The sequence below is a fragment of the Tachysurus vachellii genome, chromosome 24, assembly GCF_030014155.1.
Source record: "Tachysurus vachellii isolate PV-2020 chromosome 24, HZAU_Pvac_v1, whole genome shotgun sequence".
In the NCBI taxonomy this organism is placed as follows: domain Eukaryota; kingdom Metazoa; phylum Chordata; class Actinopteri; order Siluriformes; family Bagridae; genus Tachysurus; species Tachysurus vachellii.
This window is the reverse complement of record NC_083483.1, coordinates 9980403-10005455: the sequence shown is the minus strand read 5'-3', so window position 1 is coordinate 10005455 and position 25053 is coordinate 9980403. Positions and strand designations below refer to the sequence as shown.

At 37.6% G+C, this 25053-nt stretch overlaps 1 protein-coding gene across 7 annotated transcripts in view; it reads right to left on the bottom strand.

The window, feature by feature from the left end:
- Window positions 1–3789: 3789 nt before the first annotated feature.
- The window catches only part of atp11a (ATPase phospholipid transporting 11A), an 81732-nt gene continuing 60468 nt past the window's right edge, over window positions 3790–25053 (bottom strand). For 2 of the 7 annotated variants that reach the window (XM_060860003.1, XM_060860001.1), the window contains exons 23-30: window positions 23479–23538; window positions 23232–23359; window positions 20560–20695; window positions 19447–19470; window positions 17134–17199; window positions 16898–17001; window positions 16359–16524; window positions 3790–10085 (exon numbers count right to left, since the gene is read on the bottom strand). In XM_060860003.1, coding sequence (XP_060715986.1) covers window positions 9813–10085; window positions 16359–16524; window positions 16898–17001; window positions 17134–17199; window positions 19447–19470; window positions 20560–20695; window positions 23232–23359; window positions 23479–23538 — 957 coding nt within the window. In that variant the 3' untranslated portion in view covers window positions 3790–9812. Of the gene's footprint in view, window positions 10086–12632; window positions 12724–13764; window positions 13897–14241; window positions 14983–16358; window positions 16525–16897; window positions 17002–17133; window positions 17200–19446; window positions 19471–20559; window positions 20696–23231; window positions 23360–23478; window positions 23539–25053 lie in introns of those variants that run through there. The other 5 variants (XM_060860004.1, XM_060860005.1, XM_060860007.1 and 2 more) reach the window with 5 other exon arrangements.

Below are 25053 nucleotides of genomic sequence, written 5' to 3'. Positions count from 1 at the left end.
AGTTCGCAGGAAATTGACTGTGCAAAGTGTTTGAGCCATTGCCATTGCTGCAACGTGCTTGGTGTAAGTCTGTTACAAAGACGCTGTTCGACCATGACTGCTGGAATAAGTGGATGACCCGCCACTTTCCAAAGTACTCTTCACTTCACACTTCACAAAAAAAAACCTTCTGTACCGAAGCACGTGGACAGAGACTAACTTTCATGCCTCATGCCTCCAGTTCAGCAGGGGGATGGGATTGTGAAATATAAATCAAACTAGAAATGATACACTTTATTAACATATAGCTTAAAAAAATCAAACCCAAGCTTCTTAAATATCTGGGAAACCTTCATGTACCTGTCATGAACCCTTTGAACTCATCTTACTGAGCACCTTTGTCTTCTTATGTTATTTTAATATATGCATTTATTTTTTTATATATATATATATATATATATATATATATATATATATATATATATATATATCTGATATCTGATGATAAACGTTATTAAATGTGTTTTATTTTATATTCAGAGATCTGCATAATTTTATGTACCCTTACAGTGTAATGAGTATTTCGATTTTTCTTTGGTACTCCTATGAATTAAGCTTCTGTTTCTTGCTGCTGTAGAAAGTTTTGGTTGATGATGATGTTATTTTAGATCTATACATTTTACTCTGCTCAAATACAGTAGATCCGCTGCTAAAGCTTCAACTGTCATGCTACCACCACCATCACATCACTTATCACCTTGAAGATCTCATTATTCGATCAGATGTCTTCGAGCTATGTTTGCACCAACAACTCCACTGATTCTGTGTTTCATCCATCTTTAATGTATAATGCATTTCTTATGTCCTTGTGACATCTCTACGGTGGCCGGGAAGTGCAAAACAAAATGAAAATACACTGAAATCCATCCAATAAATTTGCTAAACATGTTTCACGGGTTTCAGGATGGAGCTTCTCCTTAGGTACAGGAGGTACAACGGAGGTACAACTTGTGTAATGAAACCAAACCCACTGCTCCAGATTAATTGTTTAGATTCCACATGTCTTAAACATTTCTGGCTGCTAGTTCTAGCTTTATTTTATTTTATGATTCAATTTGAAGTTTGCTTTTGTAATTAAATATTTCACTAAGATTTCTTTCTGTAGAAAGATGACTTGTTACTGATTCAAGACAAAACTCATAAACAAAGCTGTTTTGTTAACACACAGGTCTGGATTATATCACATTAAAGCCTAAACCTACACTTTTTACAATTTTTGACTGATGGAAACTGGTTCTGATAACTGATTCTACTGGTGAGGCATACTCACACGATGCTGAGGCTGGAAACTCAGCCAGGCTCCAGAGCACCAGTCGGACATTACAGTATCTGAAGTGTGCGTGTGAGCACCAAACACCCCTCGTATCACTGTCTTTCAATCACTGTCACATCTAGCCACCTTCACTAAGACCTCAGAGCAACATATTGAATGTTCAACGCCAATCAGACAGCAGATTCAGTGTTTTCATGAACCATTAAGAATCATTTTAAGTCGTTAATAAAAGGGGCCGTCCGGCAGACAAAGAGAGAATAAAAGCCAAATGACTCATAAATAATCTCAGCAAATAACTGCAATTTCAGCCCTCATGGAGATTTTACAGCTGAGTGAACACACACACACACACACACACACACACACACACACACACACAACCACACGCTCCATTACCCGTTTTCAATAGTAGCTTTGCTTAAATTTTACAGAGCTCTCAACATGCAGTTTCTAAAAGTTGTGTGCTGTTGTGTACATTTTAAATCAGCACCCTTAATCATCCCCAAACCTAATTAATCTTAAATTAGAAAAAAATGGTTAATTATAACCTTCACACTACAAACAGTCCCAAGGACCATGTTTAGCAACAGAAGGATCCACATGTTCATCAGGCGTCTCATTTTTCATCATGCCGTATTTGTTCTTTTTATTAATATCTGTTTTGATGTCCGCATACGTTTGTATACATATGACCATACATAGCTTTAGAATACATTTTCATTTAGAATGAAAAAATAAAAATAAAAAAAGGAAAAATTAGGGGACAAAATAGGGGAAAAATTAGGAAAAAATAGGGGAAAATATTAAAATTAACCCTTGGAGGTTTTAGTTTTAGTTAGAAGACCTAGAGGACGTGGTGAACATTTAAAAATCATCTTCTGACGTCATAAGTAACCCACTACACTGTGCGCGTGCTTTGACGCTGCTGAAGTTACTTTTTCCACGTGGATTATTTTTTCCTGTAACATCATGTGGAGGACTGTTTTATTTATTTTATTACAACAGGCGAAGCAAAATCCATAAAACAAAACTTTCAAGTTTTACATTTGAGTGAAAAAATGCTAAAAAAAAAAAAAAAAAAAAAAAAAAAAAGCTAAATGCTAAAGAATGCTAAATAAATTTCTCCTGAGTAACGTGAATTAATTCAATAGCAAAATGAATCAACATCTCCTGACCAATCAGATTCGAGAGTCGACTCTTTGTTTTATGATTAGTGTTTGTTACTTTATTAAGAGTTATTTTACATTGATGAACAATGTAATTTATTTTATTTCAACAGCTTTGACTTTATTCTGTGAATAAATGTAATGTAAATGTAATACATATTAAAATAACTTTCCTATAAAGTTAAAATAAATAAATAAATAAATAAATACGTGTTATACTATACTGCCCTCGTGTGGTTGTTACTTAGTATTACATCTGGTTCACTTTTTCATTTGAAACTATTACGATTTGATTTTGGTTTTTAATTGATTTATTTGTATTACAAAAAAAGGAGGAAAAAGCTCTTAAAAAAATAAATCTCTCATCAGGATGAGTAATATCTCACCTCTGTGTAATATCTCTGTGGGACTTTTTTAAATTGTTTATAGAGACAGTTTGCACAGTAGGACTAATCTGAGACAAATATAATCAGAAAATGTCTATAGTGATGGAATAAAAGTGAAAAAGTTCATGAATGCGTCAAAATCTGCATCAAGCTATATAAGGGTGAAATGACAATAAATGCTACTTGACTAGGAAATCTGCTGCCACCTTGTGTTCATTATGTGTTAATACAGCACATTATGTGATGAAAGTGGTATGATAATAATAATAATAATAATAATAATAATAATAATAATAATAAAGGATGAGAAGGAACAGGTGGAAGAGGAGGAGGAGGACGATTATTAGTGGGATTTATTGAGAGAATTGTTGAACTTTTCCGGCCGTCATACAGGCCCTTAACACATCTGTGTTCTCAAAATTATATTGATAGATTTCCTATATATTTTTCCCTTCCTTATCTGCATAAGTAAAGCCCAATTTTATAATAATAATAATAATAATAATAATAATAATAATAATAATAATAATAATAATTTTATATTTACTTACCTCTGCTTGAAATTCCTACAGCAATTCATTAAAGATGATTATGTCAATATAACCAGAGCATTAGTCTAGGCTGAGTGTTAATTTTGAGATTCTAGCAGCTCTTATCAGTGATGCCTTTGCCACCCTCTTCTAATTATTGTTCCCACTTGAATATAAGATGTAATAAAATGCAGCTTGTCATGTTACAGAGAAATCAGAAAGCCCTGAAGATTCTACAGTCTGAACCCCAGCGTTATTGGTTCGAGTCTCAGCTCAGGTGAGGGCTTAATATTTGATTTTATTCAGGGCTTTGAAAAATTTTATGAGGTTTTTTCCACTAATAGAAACTTAATATACAACAGAAGAGGAATAGAAATAAAATATTCCACAGGCAATACAGGAGTTTTCTTCATTTATTTATTACAAGCAGTTTTACAGCTTTTTGTGCTGTTAATAACTACAGAAAAGCTGGCAAAAATCCACATATATCTACAGATATCAATCTGTTAAAAACTGTATACAAAAAGACCCCCAAACTGTACAGTGAATCAGGACTACATGTATACTGTAAAGTGTACAGTAGTATACATACATTTTAAATATACAGTATAGACTTAGTTAAGAGCAACATCACACTTTGTGCTGACGGATTGAGAAGAAACAAATAATAATTAAAAAATAAAAATAAAAAACAAGAAAAGCAAACAGACATTCGGTTAAAGTGAATAGGCTGGCGTTGAGTTACTGTGAGCCCCACTAGAGTCAGTAAAGCCTTTACAACAGTATAGACATCTAGAATAGTATTTGGTCACACTTTGTGAACAGCAGCGAATGGACGTCAAAGTGTCTTCCTAGTTTACTAGTCTTCCTAGTGTGATGCGTCCTCGAACAGTGCACGTCAACACGACTAATGAAAGAGCAGAAGATTAAAGCTATTTCGCAACTTCTTCTGTTATACTGGTTTTTATATTGCCTTCCTCTGCCGGATCTCCAATTTTGGTTGGTATAAAACAAACTAATCCCATAAATCGAGTGGTATTTTTTTTTTAAACTTCTGAATACAAAAAATAGCAAAAATGACTTTCTTTTTTTTCTCAATAAGATATACAAAATATTTCTACATCTGTCAGATCTATAGGATAAGATCCAGTGTTTAAACAGAGACCAGTGTCCAGCGAACATCTGATTCCTGGCTTAGAAATAATTCCTACACGATACAGTGGCTTGTCGGAAAAGAAATAAAAATTCAAAAGAGCAACACAAGTGTCTTCCCTCCTAAATAACTCTTATATCTGTGAAGGAGATTGGATCCTGCACTGCCTTCCTGAAGAAATGTGCACAGTTCACATCATCAGTGTTCTAGTTTACAACAGAAGAAGTGGCTAAGTACTGGTGGAAGATGTAAATGACACATCAGCCAAATGACATAACGCTGACTGAACGCTGTTGTTTTTTTTTTTTTCACTTTACATCAGCAACACTTGCACTTTTTGGACCAGACTTCTCCTTTAATACATTCAGAATCTTAAACATTTCTTAGAAAACAACAAAACAGTGCAAGAAATGAATAAACATATCGACATTTCCAGTGATTTTACTTTCCTTATATTAACGTATGACACAGTGGTTGTAAAAACAGACCCGTATAGTTTTAGTAACTAAAAATGGGATAAAATGAAACATTCAGAATGAATAGAATTTCATTCAGTAATTTGTCTGGGTTGAGGCTTTGCGACTGCTTCAGCGACTGATGATCATTTTTGAATTCAGGAATGACGATTTCAAAGCAGAATGCATCGCAATACGGACGTTCAGTGGTTCTAGTCCAGGTGTAAGTTTTAATCCCACGACTGACAACAGAGTCACCGGGTAAAAGCCAATTAACCCTCAAACTGTCAGATATACGCTAATATATGAATAAGCAGAATGTTAAAAGAAAAAAAAAAAGATGCACGATTTAGCTTAGCAGCTACCGTTACCATGCAGACACCTAAACTTTTATGAACTGATGATGTATTTGAGCTTGAGTAACAAACAGTGATTACATTCAGAGACACAGAGCAATGCAGCTTTGGACCAGAAGCAAATTCATCAATTCATCATTAGATTGTTCATTAGTTCATTCATTCCTAAATTCGTAAACCTCAGACACACACACATGTACGCAATAATATATAGCTTTTCTATTTTGATTGTGGCATAATGTACATTTGAACTATAACAAGTCTTTAAAAATAAGGATATCTTTCCAAAGTCACACCTGACAATCCTTACATGTCAGGAATAAATAAAGTATTGACCTTGGTGTTTTTTTGCTTGTTGTTAAGGGTTGGAAGAAAAATAAAGTTTACAAGCATCCTGGACCTTGCATTTTTTTCTTTAAAACTTCCTATCAAGCACAAGGCACCTACTCACGAGCAGCTAAAACAGTATAAAGAGAAACGTGAAACAGCAGAAGCAACAACATTAAAAAAAACAACAAAAAAACAAACATCATCTTTGCAATCAATACATCATCTCTCAATTTATCTCGGTCTCTGTCTCTAACTCTGCCATGGACAATGGTTATAAGCTCAGAGATCGATGAACAGTTATGATATTTTTGGAAACAAAGACAGTAAAATTACGTATGAAAGTAGATGAAAGGATCAGATCCGACACGTCTGAGAATGTGAGCAAAGACTAAGACAAAAGAAGGAATGTAAAAGGAAAGGAGACAAAACAAAAGGTAAGATGTGTGATATGTCCTAGAATTATCTAAGCATTGCACTCTAAGAATTACAGAACATGTATATAGATTAGATTAGATTAGATTAGACGTACATGTACAATGTTAGGGCAGTGCTCCTTGAGCTACATGATGCTAACTGTATAGTACATAAACCCTTCATGACAACTGACATAAATCTATAAAATCTCCTGTTCCCACAGCCGAATGTAAGTGACTGATGACCGTGTGTTCGTGTCGGTCGCACCGTCACGACGGCTGACTCTGTATTGTAGCTCATCTTACCGCTGTGATGTCACATGGACAGAACAGTGAGTACAGTGTTGCATAATGAATGTTTTTTAAATAGCACAGACCTGGCAACCCTGATGAGGACTAAGGCGGTACGAGGGGAGAAATGCTGCCAGGTGTCTGTTTCAGTTCAAATACAGCAGAACAACAGTAGAAAAGTGTTCAGAAGCGTACACAAAGCGTAAAAGATCGATCAGAAAATAGAAACGTTTACATTCTGTCATGTGATTTTAGCAAAATTAGCTTAAATACAGCAACATTTTTAGTGTCAGGATTTTAAATAAAGCGGATACGCAACGCAGCAGCTTCACTACCCAAACCTGAGCACCTGGAGGTTCCTGTACGACGCTGTGTAATTACTTTATTACAGTCAACACCATTACAACGATTTAAAAAGTGTGATTTTTGACACAATGTTTATGTTTCTCTTTCGAATGAAAAAGCCCCATTTTATTTTACCATTTGAGCTGAAATTTCTGTTTGTTTACTGTTGTGGGGGCGGAGTTTGTAAGAAATAGGAACGGACGGAGGGCGGGGCTTCCAGGAGATAAGCTTGAACAAGTACATAGCTGTCAATCATTTGAGATTTAAATGTCGATTATCTGCTGTTATTAACATGGAGCGTAAAAAGGGACGGCTTTGTTTTTTGTTTTTGTGAATTTTGGAGTGTTAAACTGTGTAAAGGTTGCTGTCAGATCTGCATAACACCACTCATCCTGACCCCTAACTGGATTTCTTATAAATGTTGACAACATTTAAAGTGTTATGTTAGTTTTCAAGTCTTAACAGTTGAATTGTTTAACAGACTTTTTTTTGTCATAACAGACATAATTTAAAAAGCAGGTCAACACAAACTCGTGTCTACCAGATGTTGCTTAATTCAGCTGTTATATCAACTCCACATCTGGAGTGATTAAAGCAGCTGATTAAAGGTGAACACCTGACACTAGGAACTGTACTAGCCAGCTGTCATGAAGCCTTGATGTAAAGTTTTACCAAGAAAACAGATCAATGTTACCCAATTTGAAGCATTACCCTATAACCATCTCTTATTGTTTTGTATTATCTTATCAGACTCTCTCTATTCTACAAGTCAGATGCTCAACAGACATTTTTAGAGAAATCCAAGATGGCTTCTCTTCACTATGAAGTTGATTAATTAAAGGGAAGTGCTACATAGTGAACAGGTATGGTCAATAAAGTGGCTTATCGAGTGACACATGAACACACCAGACAAACAGACAGTGACTATGAACGCTAATCAGGCAGTTTATAATGACAGTGTGACGCAAGCGTAGCGACACGAGACTCCGCGCTGAGGCTCAACCCAGAAATAAAACCTTGTTAACAGACATTAGATACTACCCACGTAAACATAGCAAAGCTCTGCCATTGGGAGTGAAAATAAAAATGAGAAGTCTTGAGGAGTCTTGTGTCGCTTAGCCTGCTGTAGATGACGTTATAAGAAGCTAGCTACTGCTAGCCGCCTCTCTTTAAAAAAAAAAAAAGATTCCCTGTTTTTACACTGATCTTCAACCAGCTTTTCTGTTCATCAATATATTTACATTACACCAAAATAGTGCTTGCTATCTATCTATCTTTCTTTCTATCAAGACAGATAGACAGACAGACAAACAGACAAAATAGTATTAGATGAAAAACTGATCTGCAATCAGCCTAAAAAGGGAACTGTCTACCATCCAGCTGTCTGCTGGTGCAGCGTGTGAACTTAAGGCAGTGCGGTAGGATTCGTCTAATGCCGTCATGCACCCGTTCCCCGCTCCCTCAAATCAGTGTAAGGCAAGAACAACACTAGTTTACTCCGTTAATCTATTATTTTACAACCTTTGGTGTCCAGACCACAGTATGAAGCATGGGTAATGTTACAGCGTTAAGGCAGAAGGACATGGATGCTAAGGTAGATAGTCACGTTTGTCAGCAGAAGCTTTACCAAAAAAATAAATAAATAAAAAGCTAAAGAAAGGCATTTTAATGGGCAGAGGGAGGAGAAAAGGGTTGACAAAGAGCTATAGCACATCTCTGAGCACCAACACCAGACTAACAAGCTGCCACTGTTTTAAACTGTTTCTAGCAATAGAGTTAAGTTGCTAACTTGTCATATGAGCTACTCAACTGGTGCAATTATAATACAAATGACAAAGCTGTAAGAGTCCAATTCTAGCTCTTCGAATGTTTTACAAACACACTACTACACACATACACACACTATGGCATCCTTGGCGAGCTCTATCTATCTAGTGGAATAAAGATGCAACGATGGCTAAAGTTCAGCCACTTACAATTCAAAATAACGGTGCTTTTACGGAGTGTTCCTCAAAACCAGAGTTGCGCAAAGACAACACCAGTTAGCTCTAAAAAAAAAGTTTCAAAAAATAAAATGAAATAAAAAGAAAAGAAGGAAGGAAGGGAAGAAAAAAGAAAGAAGTGTGAGGATCTGTGTTCAGATCACACCACTCTGTGTCATATAAATGTCATATACACTCACTGGCGCTATACACCTGCACGTACATTACCTGCAATAAGCCAAATAGCCAATCACACAGCGGCAGCAGCAGCAGCGCAACGCATATTATCGTGTACAGCAATGTAATGTAACCTTCACCTCAAACAGAATGTCTTTAGAGCTTACGCAAACAAAAACATCTAGAGAAGATTCTCCAGATCAGTGTAAGCTGCAAGGAAGGTTAAACGATTCAAATAAACACTCTTTACTAACACGGCGAGCAAAAAAAAGCATCTCGGAACGCACAACATGTCAAACGGTGAAGTGGAGGAACTACAAGAGCTGAAGACCACATCAGGTTCCACTTCTGTCACACCTGAGCATGAACGTGAGGCTACTGGGGAAAATAGTGGGGACAGACTGAATAAAAAACAGAGCCCTGGTCTTGACGAGACCCTATGATTGGCTGATTGGACAATTGCATGAATGAGTGTTACAGGTGTTTCTAATAAAGTAGTCAGTGAGTGTATATACATACATCATATATATATATATACATCTCTGCATTCAGATCATTTCTATCCAGAGGGAAAGCTGTATGTTGGATTATAGCTGCTCAGTTGCCAGGATATTAGTTTCAAGTCATTTTCACATGGGAGGTGTGATTCAGGGTAACACACACAACCACAAACAAGCATATACACGGGATTCAAGGTACAAAAAGGCCCCCTAAAACAGCACTTTGTACACTCCTATGGACCTGCTGGCCCATTAGGGCTGCTTCCAAACCACCAACCAACACCCAGCCTTGCTGCTGTGTGCTGCCTTGGTGACCAGAGTGTGAACTTCAAGTGAATACTTTAACAATTTGTAATTTCAGGATCAGGTCTGCACTATCGTGTGCAAGTCTCAAGTGTTTTGCTCAGATTTTCGTTTCAGATGGAAGTTTCACGCCCGGGTGCGGCGTAGGCATACGCTATCCCGGACAGCCTGGGGTTTCCCCCAAATCGGAAGAAAGGCCGGAAAGTGCAGTAGTCGGGGCCACCACCCCAGCGGGTGTACATCACTTTTTTACGAGGGGGAGAGTCAGACCTGCGATGGGCGTGGCTTTGATCCTTATCAGCGCCCTGTTTGTGGGCAGGTGGAGTGTGGATGGAGGATAGAGGGGTAAACTCCGACAGCTGACCCTTATACAGCTTGTCTGCATCCTGTAAAAAGAACAAAAAAAAAAAGAGGGGAACAAGTGAGAAATGTAGAAGAGACAACAATGAGAGAGAGACAGAGAGAGAGAGAGAGAGAGAGAGAGAGAGAGAGAGAGAGAGAGAGAGAGAGAGAGAGAGAGAGAGAGAGAGAGAGAGAGAGAGAGAGAGAGAGACACAGAAGGGAGAGAGAGAGAGAGAGAGAGAGACACAGAAGGGAGAGAGAGAGAGAGAGAGAGAGAGAGAGAGAGAGAGAGAGAGAGAGAGACACAGAAGGGAGAGAGAGAGAGAGAGAGAGAGAGAGAGAGAGAGAGAGACACAGAAGGGAGAGAGAGAGAGAGAGAGAGAGAGAGAGAGAGAGAGAGAGAGAGAGAGAACAACAAGCACAGGCACTAGGCAAACACACAATAGTGTTTACAAAAGTTAAACCAAAATCACCCACAAGCCCCAAACACAAATTCTGCAAATGTGAAGGTGCAAAAAAGGCAAAATACACAACATGCAATCATGAAAAACAGTGAACGAGAGTTCTGAGTGCACAGTCCTAGAAGGTACTGATATGGAGATCAAAATCAAGCTCAATTACTATTTATTTATCCAGTAGGACTGGTTACATGTAACAATAAAGACATCAGGAGTTTCTTTGAGGTTTCAGTAAGCTGTAAATAATGAATGATTTCAGATTCTCATCACTTCATCTCATCATTATTCACACTCCTTGTGGCTTCCTCGCGTGTGTAAATCGTCCTGTTCTCCATACAAATGGATCTAAACCGAGTTATGTTCATCAGTTCCTTAAACCTTTCCTCAGTATATTATCATACTCACTGCTTCCTCAAGTGGATTTTGTTTAACCACAAACATTTAGACAAATCTTGAGATTTCATTAAGATATACTAGACATCATTTTTTATTTCTTTTTTTTATAGAGAATGTTTCAAATAAAATTAGTTTGTTAGTGATTTATCTTTCATTTCCAGTGCACTTTGTCATGGACAAAGTATGGTTACAGACACACTTTATTACCTATTGAGCTGATTCCTGTATTGTTCATTTTTCTTTTCTTATATATTTCTTGCATATTTTCTCCCCAATTTGGTCTGACCAATTCCTACTCCAGCTAGCGACAGAGGAGTCTGATGGCTAACATGTAAAAACAACTGCTCACGCTGCATCACAGGGCGGTGTAACACACTCAGAAGAAAGCTCTGTCCTTTAGTGTGGATTTTTCACTGTTAAGCCTTAACAGAATTTTTGCCAATACGGGAAAAAATCCTTAAGAAGCCTGCAGTACCACATCAGGACACTAGAGTGTCTCAAAATAAATTTAAACCAAGCAAAATATTGTAGAACAATGTTTAATCATGCCTTGGGAGAATGATCATCAGGACCCTGTAGGACTGTGCAGTCAGTGAACAGGACAAGCTTTTATTTCTCCAGCGATGCATTACGTCGAACGGATGCAGGAGAGATAAGATCAGTGTTAAGTCCTCACACTGGAAACAGAATAGATGTGTGTTTTTGCGTGCCGATATTAAGTCTCCATAACCACCCCAGCCTGTCGGTTCTCACAGCAAAACTCACAGCACGCACCACACCAGGGGCTTCGCAGTATCGTCACCATCAGACTCATCGAATCTATAATTATCAACGGAGCTAAATGGTGCTGAAGGAACGCTTCAGAAGTCATTTCTAGTCATTTCTGAGCAACATGAAGACACATTTCACTTTCTGGAATATTACAGAAGGACTTTATTTGACAGTGTGGTACGTGTAATAATAGTTTATTGTAATTCCAAGTAAATTCTGGTACACACTCTGCATTTTAAAGCACAAAGATATTTTTGTTATTGTCAACGCTACAGTGCAATACATTGCCGTGTATATGTAATTGTGAAATCCAGGATGAAACACTACATGGGGGTCGTGCTGTTATAGGAAAATGATTTACGATGACGGGGTGTGATCTGGCCTGATGAAGCACGAGTTACTGTCTTTTCATATAACCGGAAGCTCTGGAGTATTATTCCTCTTATGGGACAGTGACGTTTATTAATGAAATGTATTAACACTAAACACTCCTTAAAAATGCTGAATAAAAGTCTCCTTACAGGTGAAACTTACATTCTCTCTTAGCGAGTGGACAAAGGAGAGGAAAAAAAAGTTTCTTATTGATCACAATCATCAGGACAAACGTTTTACATGAGCCCTTAATAACACACTTGATGTATATAACACACAATGTATTTTAGTTTATGGGGTGAAATCAATTAAGGTATTTTTTTGGCATTTTGCATATTAGAAAACAAAGAGGGAAGTTAAAAGTAATTATTCATATAACACATAGCCATTTGGCTTAAACATGTCGAGTAACGCTGACTAACTATGAGTCCTGCAATGCATGTACCAGATGTTACTCCAGATCTGTGGATTAAACACTAAGTAAAACACCGCAGTGTAAAATAAAGTGCTTGTGTTAACCTGGTATTCGTTCTAGGTCTGATGAGTCTGATGGTGGACCGGATGTTAGTACAAGCCCCTGTTTGTTCTCTTTACCATGCTGCTGTTAAGCCTCAGTAGTTGTCTGAACCCCATGTAACAGGGAGTCCTCACTGTGTGCTAGAAAGGTCCTATCAGCTTTCATCCTCTGTGGACAGCCACACACACACACACACACACGCACACAGATACACAGACACACACAGACACACACAGACACTCAGCCTAAAGGAAATGGCTGTATGTGGTGGAGGTGTGAGGTTCCTTACTGCTTGCTTAGTGTTTCTTCAGTATACAACCGTTCAGATCAACCTGTTCCTGTTCAAAAGGTTCATCAATAAAAAACAAACGAAACAAAAAAGGGACATGTGACATGTAGAACGCTGCATGAAACCATGCAGCCCTGAGTTGCGTGTAGCAATGGACAGATTTCACATTTCGTATTCACCCAACCTACAAACACAGATGTCCGCTTACATTCATGCATGTGAGCACACGGAGCAGTGCATGCAGTTACGAAGCACACGAGCACGACTGGAGCAAGCGCCACTTCTGAGGTACCACAGCTCTTCTTACAGTCATTACTGAGAGCTTAGCAGGCTTACGTCTTCAACTAATGCCTTGGCAATAAATCACTAAGCCATGTCTGTCGTTTCTGTTGCTGAAAACACGGCTATTAGATTGATCGTAATTAAATATGGATGTGTTTATAGACCACAAAAGATTTCCATAAAGCAGCTAAAAGATTCATGTTGACAGAAAGACATTGTGGGGTTTTATTCTAGTTTATTTTTGTTCAGAGATATGAACAAAATTCATATGGATAAATATTAGGTCTGTCTGCCTATCTGTGTCTTTTTATTTATATTCCTTATATTCGTAATGCTAACTAAAGATGGAAAACTCATTGTGTTAAAGCAACTGAAAATTTTTATTTTAGTTACATCTGCAAAATGGACCGTTAAATTGAGGTGTCTGTCTGTCTAGGCAGACAAACAGCTCAACTTAACGGTCCATTTTGCAGATGTAACTAAAATAATTTTAAAAAAAATAATAAATTCTCAGTTGCTTTAACACGATGAGTTTTCCATCTTTGGTTAGCATTATGTACATACATATATATATACACAAATAATTCTGACTAGTAAGAAGTTCTTGGCCCACAGGTTGCAGTAACTTGTTCCACACACACACACACACACACACACATGCGAAGAGACTGAAGGGTCACCTCCTGCCCAGTTCAGAAACTGATACTGCTGGAGGTCTGAGAGAGCATAAAGATGGTGGACTGCTCGGCGGTAAGGCACTGGCGCTTTGTCTGCCGTTACCACGGCCACGTGGGTTCAGAGGGAAAAGGTCAAGATTCAGGGGTTAAAGACACAGCGGTAAAGGGCAAGTCGAAGGATGCAGTCGTACGTTGTGGGAGAAGAGGCAGACGAGGAGAGAAGAGAAGAGGAAAAGACAAAAATGGGTTTAGAAGTGTTAACATGGAGGGAGGGGTTAGAGCTCCAGTAAGAAACTACACTAATAACATATGAGCTAAACTGTACCAGATTATTGCTTATTAGATTAGATTAGATTCAATCTAATCTAATAAGCAATAATTACTAATTATTTATTATTATTAATAATTATTACTACTTCATGTTAGTATATTAAAAGCTAATCTGGGAAAGTAGGCAACTAGTTTAAGCAGAAATAAATTTGCACCAGATTTATAGCTAATAAGGCTGTCAGAATAAATTTAGATTAATTGCCCTTAAATTCAGTTCATTTCCTAAAGACGCATTTTAAAGCATCTTAAGCGGATTTTCTACTAGTGCACTACATGGGGTATAACAATGACATTATACAGCCTTTGTACTTACTATATACTGTATAAAAAATATTAGAAGCTATTTGTTAAACTAGTTAGAAAACACTAACACGGTTTAACCGTAACGACGATCGTCGCATCTCATCACCTCCTTGTGATTTTCTTTTGCTTATTCAAAATGTTTAATTCAGTAATTCTGTATGAGTGACAACTATTTATCAGCCTTATTAGCTACAAACTTGTGGACTTTTTTTCTTTTAGCCAGAGTTTAGCCTTTAGTTTTTGTAAACATACAGAGAGATTTTAAAAGCTGTAAAGTTCAGAGTTAAGGGCAGGTTCATCAGAAAGTATAGTGTACACATCTTCAGTCAAGGAGTAGTTCAAGGAAATGTTGGACATCCTTCAAAAAAAAAAAAACGTGCTTTTTCTTCGACAGTTTTTTTTTTTTTTTTTTTTTTTTTTTTTAACACTGAATAAAACGAAAGTAAAGAAGAGATCTGGAACGTTGCAGCTGAGGACTTCCTGAGCTGCAAACGCTTATACACTTACATCCAGCATTCTCGGGATTGATCCGTAGCAAAGGTAAATCTAAAGACCGTAAACATGGTCGAAACAAAGTCAGAGCTACAACAATAGCATGTTCAGGGGCACAAAGTAGACAGAAATAGAACAGTAAAACCTCCTGCAAGCTTTTATTACACTGTGACTAGATCAACTTTACACTGCTGTAATGTGTGAGATGATGCGTGTGTGTGTGTGTGTGTGTGTGTGTGTGTGTAATAGCTGATAACTTACACGCCCACATGAAATTAATGTGTAAATCTGTTTACCGTAGCGTTGCCATAGTAACTGGTGCAGATATTCGGATAAATGGACAAAATACTCTTTTCTCATGAATCTATTGATTTGATGTTGAAACTTTATCCATAAAGATTTTATCCATAAATATTTACACGATCATTTTTTTTCTCTCCATTTCAGTGTTGTTTTTATTCTCAGAGTCACCTGCTGTCTCTGGTGTTATTTGTACCCCGAGTCAGTCACTAGACCCGTGATCTAGTCTAGTGAACCTCTTCCATAAAATGTAAATATTTCTGGTGATATTTTGGGCCTTTTCACAAACTAATGTGAAGCTCTAGTTGTTTATCTGATTCCACGATCTCATCACGCAGCTACTGTAGGTAGAAACAATACAATTACGTGACTCGTGTGTGTGGTACATTACACACACTGTGTTCGTTTTCTTTCCAATTAGTGGAAGCGATACACCTAAAATTCAATACAGCCTGATAAAGGCTCTTCTCGGACTATATCCTATTCGACAGTCACCTCGAGAATTTAAATGTATACGATGGGGGGAAAAAGGCTACTCTGGGTTTCCACTAAGGGGCAGAATAGAGCAATACACTTTATTTCATTAGCAATCGGAAAACTATGTTTCCAAAAGTATGTTTCCAAACGAACTAATGTGATTTCTTACTGTAACGGGGGTTTGAAAACTAATTTTCATAATTTTAAGGTTTGTAATTTTTTATTTATCCCCTGACTTTAATATTATGGGATTTTGTGTAGATTCCAAACATATACAGTATAAATCTAATTGATGAGGGGAGGGTGAATACTTATGCTTAAGTAACTGTCTATATAAAGTAAAAGCTTTATACTGTTTTTAACTTCATATACAAATCAATGATTTACTTTACGTCTGATTATTTATATATAATATATTTATATGGTGTTGTTTTTTCTTAAACTCAAAGCTAATAACACATTGATGATGGAGGTCTAAAGGTCCGTTCACTAGACTGAGTGTATTAGACTGAGCTCATTAAGCCAAATGACTTGACATGACACCCCATGCTCTTTGATATTCTCTTTATAATATCTAAGTAGGTTTAGAGAAAAAAAAACAAACAGGTAACATTATAGGAGTAGTAGTGTAAATCTAGCAGCAGTAAGTGTACCTGTATTTTCTCGGTGGTGGTGGGCCACAGAGCTCTCCACAGCACTTTTTTAAGCACGTCAGGCAGCAGACTGACCATGATGAGCAGAATGATGCTGAGCCACGCCGGTCCACTGGCTAACATCTGCATGAAGACGTAGTACATCCTCTGATAGTTCAGGAACGGCCTTTTACGGGGAGAAGACAAAGAGGAAAAGAACTCTGATTTGCTAAAGACTAAAGTTTTTCTGTTTACACAAGCTGGATACAATAATACACAATATATTCGACAAAATATTGTTGTGTACAGATGGAATAAAAAAGAAAAAGGAAGCCTACTGTTCCCACAGAAACAGAAAAAAAGGTCTAAAAACAGTATTAAGTCTGAAAAGTAATGTTTCTATGAGAATGACTCAAAGTTTCCAGAGAAACTCACAACTAATGAAGTACTTTTAACTGAAACATCACATATCTCTTAATAATATGTGATCTCTTTGCTTCACATTTACTCCAGCTAACTTTATTAGCGTGGCACACTTTCTGGAAGGCTGTAAAACATACCAAATGATGCCGCCCCAGAGAAGTGAGAAGATCACGTAGAACAGCAGAGATCCCCAAATGACAAAATGGTTGATCCAGGTCCAGTAGTGTGTGTCCAGAGCGAGCTGCAGAGTGTTAATACAAAGATGATGTTTACATATAAAAAAAATAATAATACCATAAATTATCACTTTCATTTGTGTGTGTGTGTGTGTGTGTGTGTATATACATACACATATATATATATATTGTGCTACCTTTAACGTGACTGTAAATACCAGCACTGTGAACACCAGAGTTCCAAATGTCCAGTTTCCGAACATCTGGATAAGAAACACAGTAATAACAGCAATAACACTCATTTAATATAAACACAAACGTCTAAAAGTAAAGCCTAGTCTGCATATTTCATGCTTATTAACAAGCTCTGATATACTACAGTGTCTTTATCATATAGATCAAAATATTCGGCCTGTCGTAGTAATTTCTAACAGGCTGTGGTGTTTCACTCAAAGTGTCAAGGCCTTGATTCAAAAGTAAATAAAGTGTCCGTCATTAGCTTGCACCGGTTTGGTCTCGGATCACTCAATGAACCCTGATTAGAGTAAGAAGGATGTTTAATCTGGATGGTTTGTGTATGTTTTTACGTGGTCATTACTGCATTTGTAGCTGTTTGAGTGTCAGACTGATGGTGTTGTTACTACATGACCTAGTGAACCAGTATCTATGAATGAAATGATAAAGACTTCTGTAAATCGCTCCGGATAAAGAAATCTGCCAAATATCAGATTCACATAATCCTCTTCTAGCTTCTGTGAGGTTTCTGCATAGGAGCACTCGTACTCACAAGATCTTAAAACGCAAAGATATCGAGCGTAAGAGCACTCGAGTGTTGCTCATCTCTGTGAGGTTGAGTCAAGGAGTAACAGAATTCCAGTGGACTCACATTTCAGTGAATTATGTCACGTCTAACTGAACCAACACTGATCTCCAACCGTGAAAGAAACAAAACTTTAAAAACAGACAGAAAATCAATCTGTCTTTAATTAAGACGTTTACTCTAAAAAGGCATCAGTAACGGCTGTCTCTGGTATCTATGTTTACCGGCTTACCAGCTGTTTATTGACTCCAAATGTTGAATAAACAGTGAAAAACAAACAATAGCAGCCCACAGCAAACATGGAGAAATGCAGTGCAATGTTTAGAGTTTTAGTGAACACCACATGAAGCTGATGAGCTGCTAATACCAGTGTAAAATATGACACATGAAGCAACTTACCCCACTGTGAGAGGACAATGATACGGTAAAAGCACTGCAAGGACAAAATCTCTACGTAACTCATTATTCCACTGAGATACATGAGGAAATTATCATCACACAATACCTGAAAGTAGATTGTTTCTATGTATAGTGGGATGGGCAATATGACTATCATATCATGGCACTTGAGAGATTTCTATTATAAACAATAAGTGTCACAAACATAAATGTCGATCAAAGTGGGACAAATCAAATTGACCAGCAGTGGGAAAAAAAAACGAAGCATGTAGCATGAGACAAAGAATTTAGTTTGATGATACTTCAATTTAACGTGTATAAAAATACAAATATAAAAATAACTAAAATAAAAATAAACACATTAAAATATATATACATATATATATATTGTAAAAAAAAAAAAAATGAAAAAGAAATAAAAACATAACATTAAATTGAAAGAAAACGTTTCTACAGTATAAAAGTCGTATTGTTATATATTAATTTTATATATTTTATTTATATACACAAAACACAAACAAATTAAAAAATAAACAAACCACAGTATAGAAAATAATAATAATAAAAAATATAAATAAATAAATAAAGAAAGAAAGAAAGAAATAAATAAATAAATAAATAAATAGAGCAGAATATAGAAAATATTATTAATAATAGTGATAATAATAACATTTTAAAAAACTGAAATCAAGCATTTTAGAAAAATTATAATGGTTAAACTTCATAAAACTTGCGTTTGTTTGTAATGCGTTTAAAATAAAATAAGTTTATAAAAAAAGATTGTGATATCTATGTGAAGTGCACTGTAACATCAATAATTACAATATCCACATTATATTGTCATATTGCCCAGTCCAAATGTCCACAACATTTAAATATTTCTTTTCTCATGATCACTGGGTCACAGGACCAAGCAGTTCATGTCTCTTCCAGTTGCCCTATTTGCCCTTGCAGTGAGGCGTGAGATGACGGACAGAAGTCCAACAAAACCTATGAGGATGACTACAGTGCCACCTTTCTTGACGTGTTTTTGCACCTGACACACAAAGACACAAACGTGCTCTAGTGTACTACATAATGAGAGGGGAAGATGAGAGGGGTAGAGGATTAATCCTGCAGCACCCAGGTCTAATGAATGAGTGGACAAAGAGACGGTTTTAAGGACTTGGTTAGATGTGACTAGACTCAGGGTCAGTTCGGGAGGAGGAGGAGGAGGAGGAAGGTGAAAGGGGTAGAAACAGACCAAACTCAAACTAAATAGAAGATGAGAGACAGACAGGGACAGGCTTACCATCTGCGTGTTTGTGGCCATTAGCTGAGGAAAGGAAAAGGGGGAAGGAGGGGGGACAGGAAAGAGCAAGAAATAAGAGGAAGAAACAGAAAGAGAGAGAAAATAAACAGAAAACCAACCAGAGAAGGGAAAAGGGAAGGGGCAAAAAAAAAAGAAAAATTAGGATGTTATAATAACACAAAAAACCCCGAAACCAAATCAAACAAGAAACAGGCAATCCAGAAGGATGAATATAATCAAACGATGGCACAGAGAAAGATGTTCCAGCATGCTTTGTGTTGTACATGAATGGAAAAGCACCTGTAATGTTAGAAATGTGTGTAAGCTGCCTCATTTCACACTCGCACGCACACACATGCACGCACATACATACACAGAGACACCCACAGACACACGCACGCACACAGACACACGCACGCACACAGACACACGCACGCACACACAGACACACGCACGCACACAGGCACACGCACGCACACAGGCACACACACACACACAGACACACGCACGCACACAGGCACACGCACGCACACAGGCACACGCACGCACACAGACACACGCACGCACACAGGCACACGCACGCACACAGGCACAAAAACACACACAGACACACGCACGCACACAGGCACACGCACGCACACAGGCACACACACACACAGACACACGCACGCACACAGGCACACACACGCACACACAGACACACGCACGCACACAGGCACACGCACGCACACAGGCACACGCACGCACACAGGCACACGCACGCACACAGGCACACGCACGCACACAGGCACAAAAACACACACAGACACGCACGCACAGACACACAGACAGACACAGATATACACACAGGCAGAAACACACACAGGCACAAACACACAGGCACAAACACACACAGACACACGCAAGGACACAGGCACACGCACGCACACAGACACACACACAGAGACAAACACACACACTTCATCCTTTGCTCTGCCTGATAATGAAATTACTGAAATGGATGAGAAGAACTTAAAGATGAAAACAATGGTGTGAAAAATAAAGAGAAAACTCGCATGAAAAACTAAAGATATTGGTGGATGGTGACAGTAATGAAGTCAATGAAGTCAATACCTGTCCGTTACTGGTGAAGCTGGTGTTGTCAAATAGGAAGAAAGCACCAAAGAAAAAGACCACTGCATCAAAGACTCCTAGAAATGTCCAGTAGATGAAGATGGGCCATTGGAGCAGAGAATTCTTGGCAATGTCTCTGAAAGAAAAAAAAAAACAAAAACAAACAAAAAAACAGAACAAGAGAACATTTAGCTTTTAACAGAAATAAACTTTATTTTACTAAATCAAAACCAGTACAAACCAGTACTTTCAATTACTTTAAAAAAAAAATAAGAAACAAAATGTAAGGTTTATGATCTCTCATTGTTTATTAATTATTAACATTTTGCAGATTCTCTAAGGTCTATGTAAACATCTGGCTTCAACTGGAAATGAGTTTTAATTTGAGATTTTTTATTTTTTATTTTTTTTATCCAAAAACAAAAGAAATGCATCATAACTCCAGCCTACAGTAACCTCACAAACATTATAGATATCCTGGATAAATACCTGATTAAATATTCCTTTAATTTAACACTTGCAACCGCTTTTCTCTTCTATCCCCATGGCCTTGCATTACACTATCAAGACTTACTCCATATTTCTGTTAAACCCTTTAATACTCCAGGCATCTAATCCCTAAACGCTCTAATGCTGTACTACTATATGCTCCCCAATATACACGTGCAGGCTGTGAGCCTTCGGGACTTCGCTCTTGAAAGCGCGGCTATAGATTGATTAAGCACTTAGTTAGCAGTATCGCTACAACGCGACGATCCAAACAAGGCCGTGAGCCAACGCTGCTTTTTTCCTGCTTCCATGTAAAAGATAGTTCGTGTGCAATTACATCCTCGAGCCAGAGGAAAACAGTGTATCGATTACTGGAACAAAGGAAAGAAAAGAAAAAAAAAGCTGAAAGCTGAACAAACAGTCATCTGCTGCCAAATTCAAATTGCAGGGCCAGAAGTTTTGGAGCTGAAACACAATAATGCATTCGATTAGAGTTTGAAATCTATAACAACAGTCAACCTTTAAATTTCCTCCCACATACATGTGTAAGTCTGAGAAACCCTAAAAGACTCGGACAGCATTACGTCATCTAATAAAAGAACGAAGAGAGCTGAAAAAAACCACGTCTGAAAGCTAAAAGCTAACAGGAAGCAGGTCGGTCACCGGGCGGATTAAATATTCACATCCTTTTGGGGTTTAGAAACGCTCATTATTATGGTCTTCACTCTTCATATAATAATATATAAATCACTCTTTTTTTCCCTTTGATTTATATATTATTATGTAGATATTATTATTCTGATCGTTCTGATTATTATTAATATTAAAGCATAGTGTGACTGGTTGCTTTGTGACTACTGCTCGTGTCTTAGCCGTACCTCTCTCCTGTTATTCCCACATCTGTTGGCCAGCTCTATTTATGGGAAGAGATTTATAGAGTATGTGAACGGCTTAATCTAAAGAGCGCCGCTCTCTTTCCCTAAAATAGGAAGATGAGAGCGGTGCGACAAAGCTAACAAGATTACGTGATTCTCTTTGGCCACTACACTCATACGGAGCGCCACGTAAAAGGAGGGACCCATAAATAGAAAGAGAATAATAAAGCTTTATAGAATATACTTTACGAGGGAAGTATAACACTTGAGATTTTTTAAAATGTGCAATTTCAACAGTTTTTGGGGGCTATGAATAATTCCAATCTCGGCTAAAAGAATATGAGGGTTAAGTCGTGGTTCATTTGTGCTGGTTAATGATGCACAATCATGAGTAAGGATTTTGGAAGTTGAGTTTAATGTGAAGTGAGATGGAGGATGGCGAAGAGGCAATAAAACATTTTTTATCAGCGATGCAGTTATCAGTGTTCCAGCTTTAGTCAGGCAAGAGACACTCTTCAGCTCGACCCCTTTTCAGTTTCTGGCCCCTTTTGGCCAATTTCGAGCCATGTTTGCATGTATGTGTATGTATATGTGTGTGTGTGTGTGTGCGCGCGCGTGTGTGTGCACGCGCACGAGACCATGACTGCCACTGCTATATATATCCAGCATGTACAACACAATCTATTAACAGTTCTTCGTAAAAACAACAAAGATCTTTTTACAATCTTTTTTATATTCACTAAACCACAGGAACTAATTTTATATTCTTGAATATTGATTTTAGACTAGAAAACCTACACTAAGCTTACACATCTGCACGGTGTTTATCTATGTCCGCGAGCACGTTTTCTGTACCTCAGTGTCACGTTATTAAATAGAAATGATACTGAATTAAAAGTGGGACAATGCAGTATCTGTCCTGCACACGGTGAGATCTGCTGTGCGATCCTGTGGCTACAATTATCGTTTTTTGTGGGGTGTCAGTATGTGATACAAACAAACACAAACCAGTATGCTGTGCTGGATCAAGTGCTATTTTAAACGCTTTCGAAATTTTCTAAGAATGGGACTATTCAAGTGGCAATATATTAATATATTAGACAAATTGGAGATTTGTTTCAATGCCTAAAATGTTCTCATTCATATCAAATCTTCAACCATCACTATTATGTTTTATCATATAATTTGGTTTTCTATTATATTTACTTGTATAGCACGTTTAGCAACGGATATTATTTACAGAGATAGCATAGAATAAAATATCAACATTTAAAATGAAATGAACATTTGTTACATGTGAAGACTAACCTGTAAAGAGAAGGATCCCGTTTCAGGATGTCCATATTGATGTGCTGCTCAATCAGACTGTAAAGCAGGATGGGCAGCGAGGTGAAGCTGATATTGTACAGTGTGAGATATGCTGTATCATACAGTGGCTGGAAGAGAAGGCAGGAGAAATATAAAAATCCACAATGCAGGCAAATGCAATCTCAAGAACTCATACATGAATATTTTACACATGCTCAATATATTGGTGGTGGTGGAGAAGGCATACCTGCTGGGAGAAGCCACAGAAGAACTGATAAAGAAACTGGGGAAAGATGAAGCACACATTCTGGGAAAAAAGAGACACAGAAAGAAACAGAAAGAGACAGATTGAGACAGAGAAACAGAGAGAGAGAGAGAGAGAGAGAGAGAGAGAGAGAGAGAGATTGAGAGAGAGAGAGAGAGAGAGAGAGAGATTAAGAGAGAGAGAGAGAGGGAGGGAGAGGGAGATTGAGAGGGAAAGAGAGAGAGAGGGAGGGAGAGAGAGAGAGAGCGTGAGAGGGAGAGAGAGAGCGTGAGAGGGAGAGAGAAAGTGACAGAGAGAGAGAGACAAAGATTTTTGATGCAGTCCCAAGAAAAAAAAAAGCCACACATTGTGAACTCGCAGCCTAAAAATAGCTCTAAGATTACACCGTACTATTTTCTGTACAAAAAACTTCATCCCATTTATTACAATAGAAGATGTACGAAATGCTACACTATAGCAAGGTAACTGCTAACAGCTGCTATACCAAAAATACTTATGCATATAAAACAAATGTTGCAGGTATGTTACAGTTTTATTATGAATGTCCTTTATATAGTCGGAGTGTAAAGTAGTATAGTTTAGAGTGGAATAGGGTAGAGTGGAATAGAGTAGAGTGGAATAGAGTAGAGTGGAATAGGGTAGAGTAGAGTAGAGTAGAGTAGAGTAGAGTGAAATAGAGTGGAATAGAGTAGAGTAGAGTAGAGTAGAGTAGAGTAGAGTAGAGTAGAGTAGAGTAGAGTGAAATAGAGTGGAATAGGGTAGAGTGGAATGGCGTTGAATAGACTAGAGTGGAATAGGGTAGAGTGGAATAGGGTGGAATAGAGTAGAGTGGAATAGAGTGGAATAGAGAAGAGTAGAGTAGAGTAGAGTAGAGTGGAATAGAGTGGAGTAGAGTAGAGTAGAGTAGAGTGGAATAGAGTGGAATAGAGTAGAGTAGAGTAGAGTAGAGTGGAATAGAGTGGAGTAGAGTAGAGTAGAGTAGAGTAGAGTAGAGTAGAGTAGAGTAGAGTAGAGTGGAATAGAGTGGAGTAGAGTAGAGTAGAGTAGAGTGGAATAGAGTGGAATAGAGTGGAGTAGAGTAGAGTAGAGTAGAGTGGAATAGAGTGGAATAGAGTAGAGTAGAGTAGAGTAGAGTAGAGTAGAGTAGAGTGGAATAGAGTGGAATAGAGTAGAGTAGAGTAGAGTAGAGTAGAGTAGAGTAGAGTGGAATAGAGTGGAGTAGAGTAGAGTAGAGTAGAGTAGAGTAGAGTAGAGTAGAGTGGAATAGAGTGGAGTAGAGTAGAGTGGAATAGAGTGGAATAGAGAAGAGTAGAGTAGAGTAGAGTAGAGTAGAGTAGAGTGGAATAGAGTGGAGTAGAGTAGAGTAGAGTAGAGTAGAGTAGAGTAGAGTAGAGTAGAGTGGAATAGAGAAGAGTAGAGTAGAGTAGAATAGAAGAGTTGAGTATAACAGTATGGAATAGTGTGAAGTAGAATAGTGTAGAATAGGGCAGAATATAGTATAGTAGAATAGAAGAGTTGAGTAGAACAGATTGGAATGGTGTAGAATAGTGTAAAGTA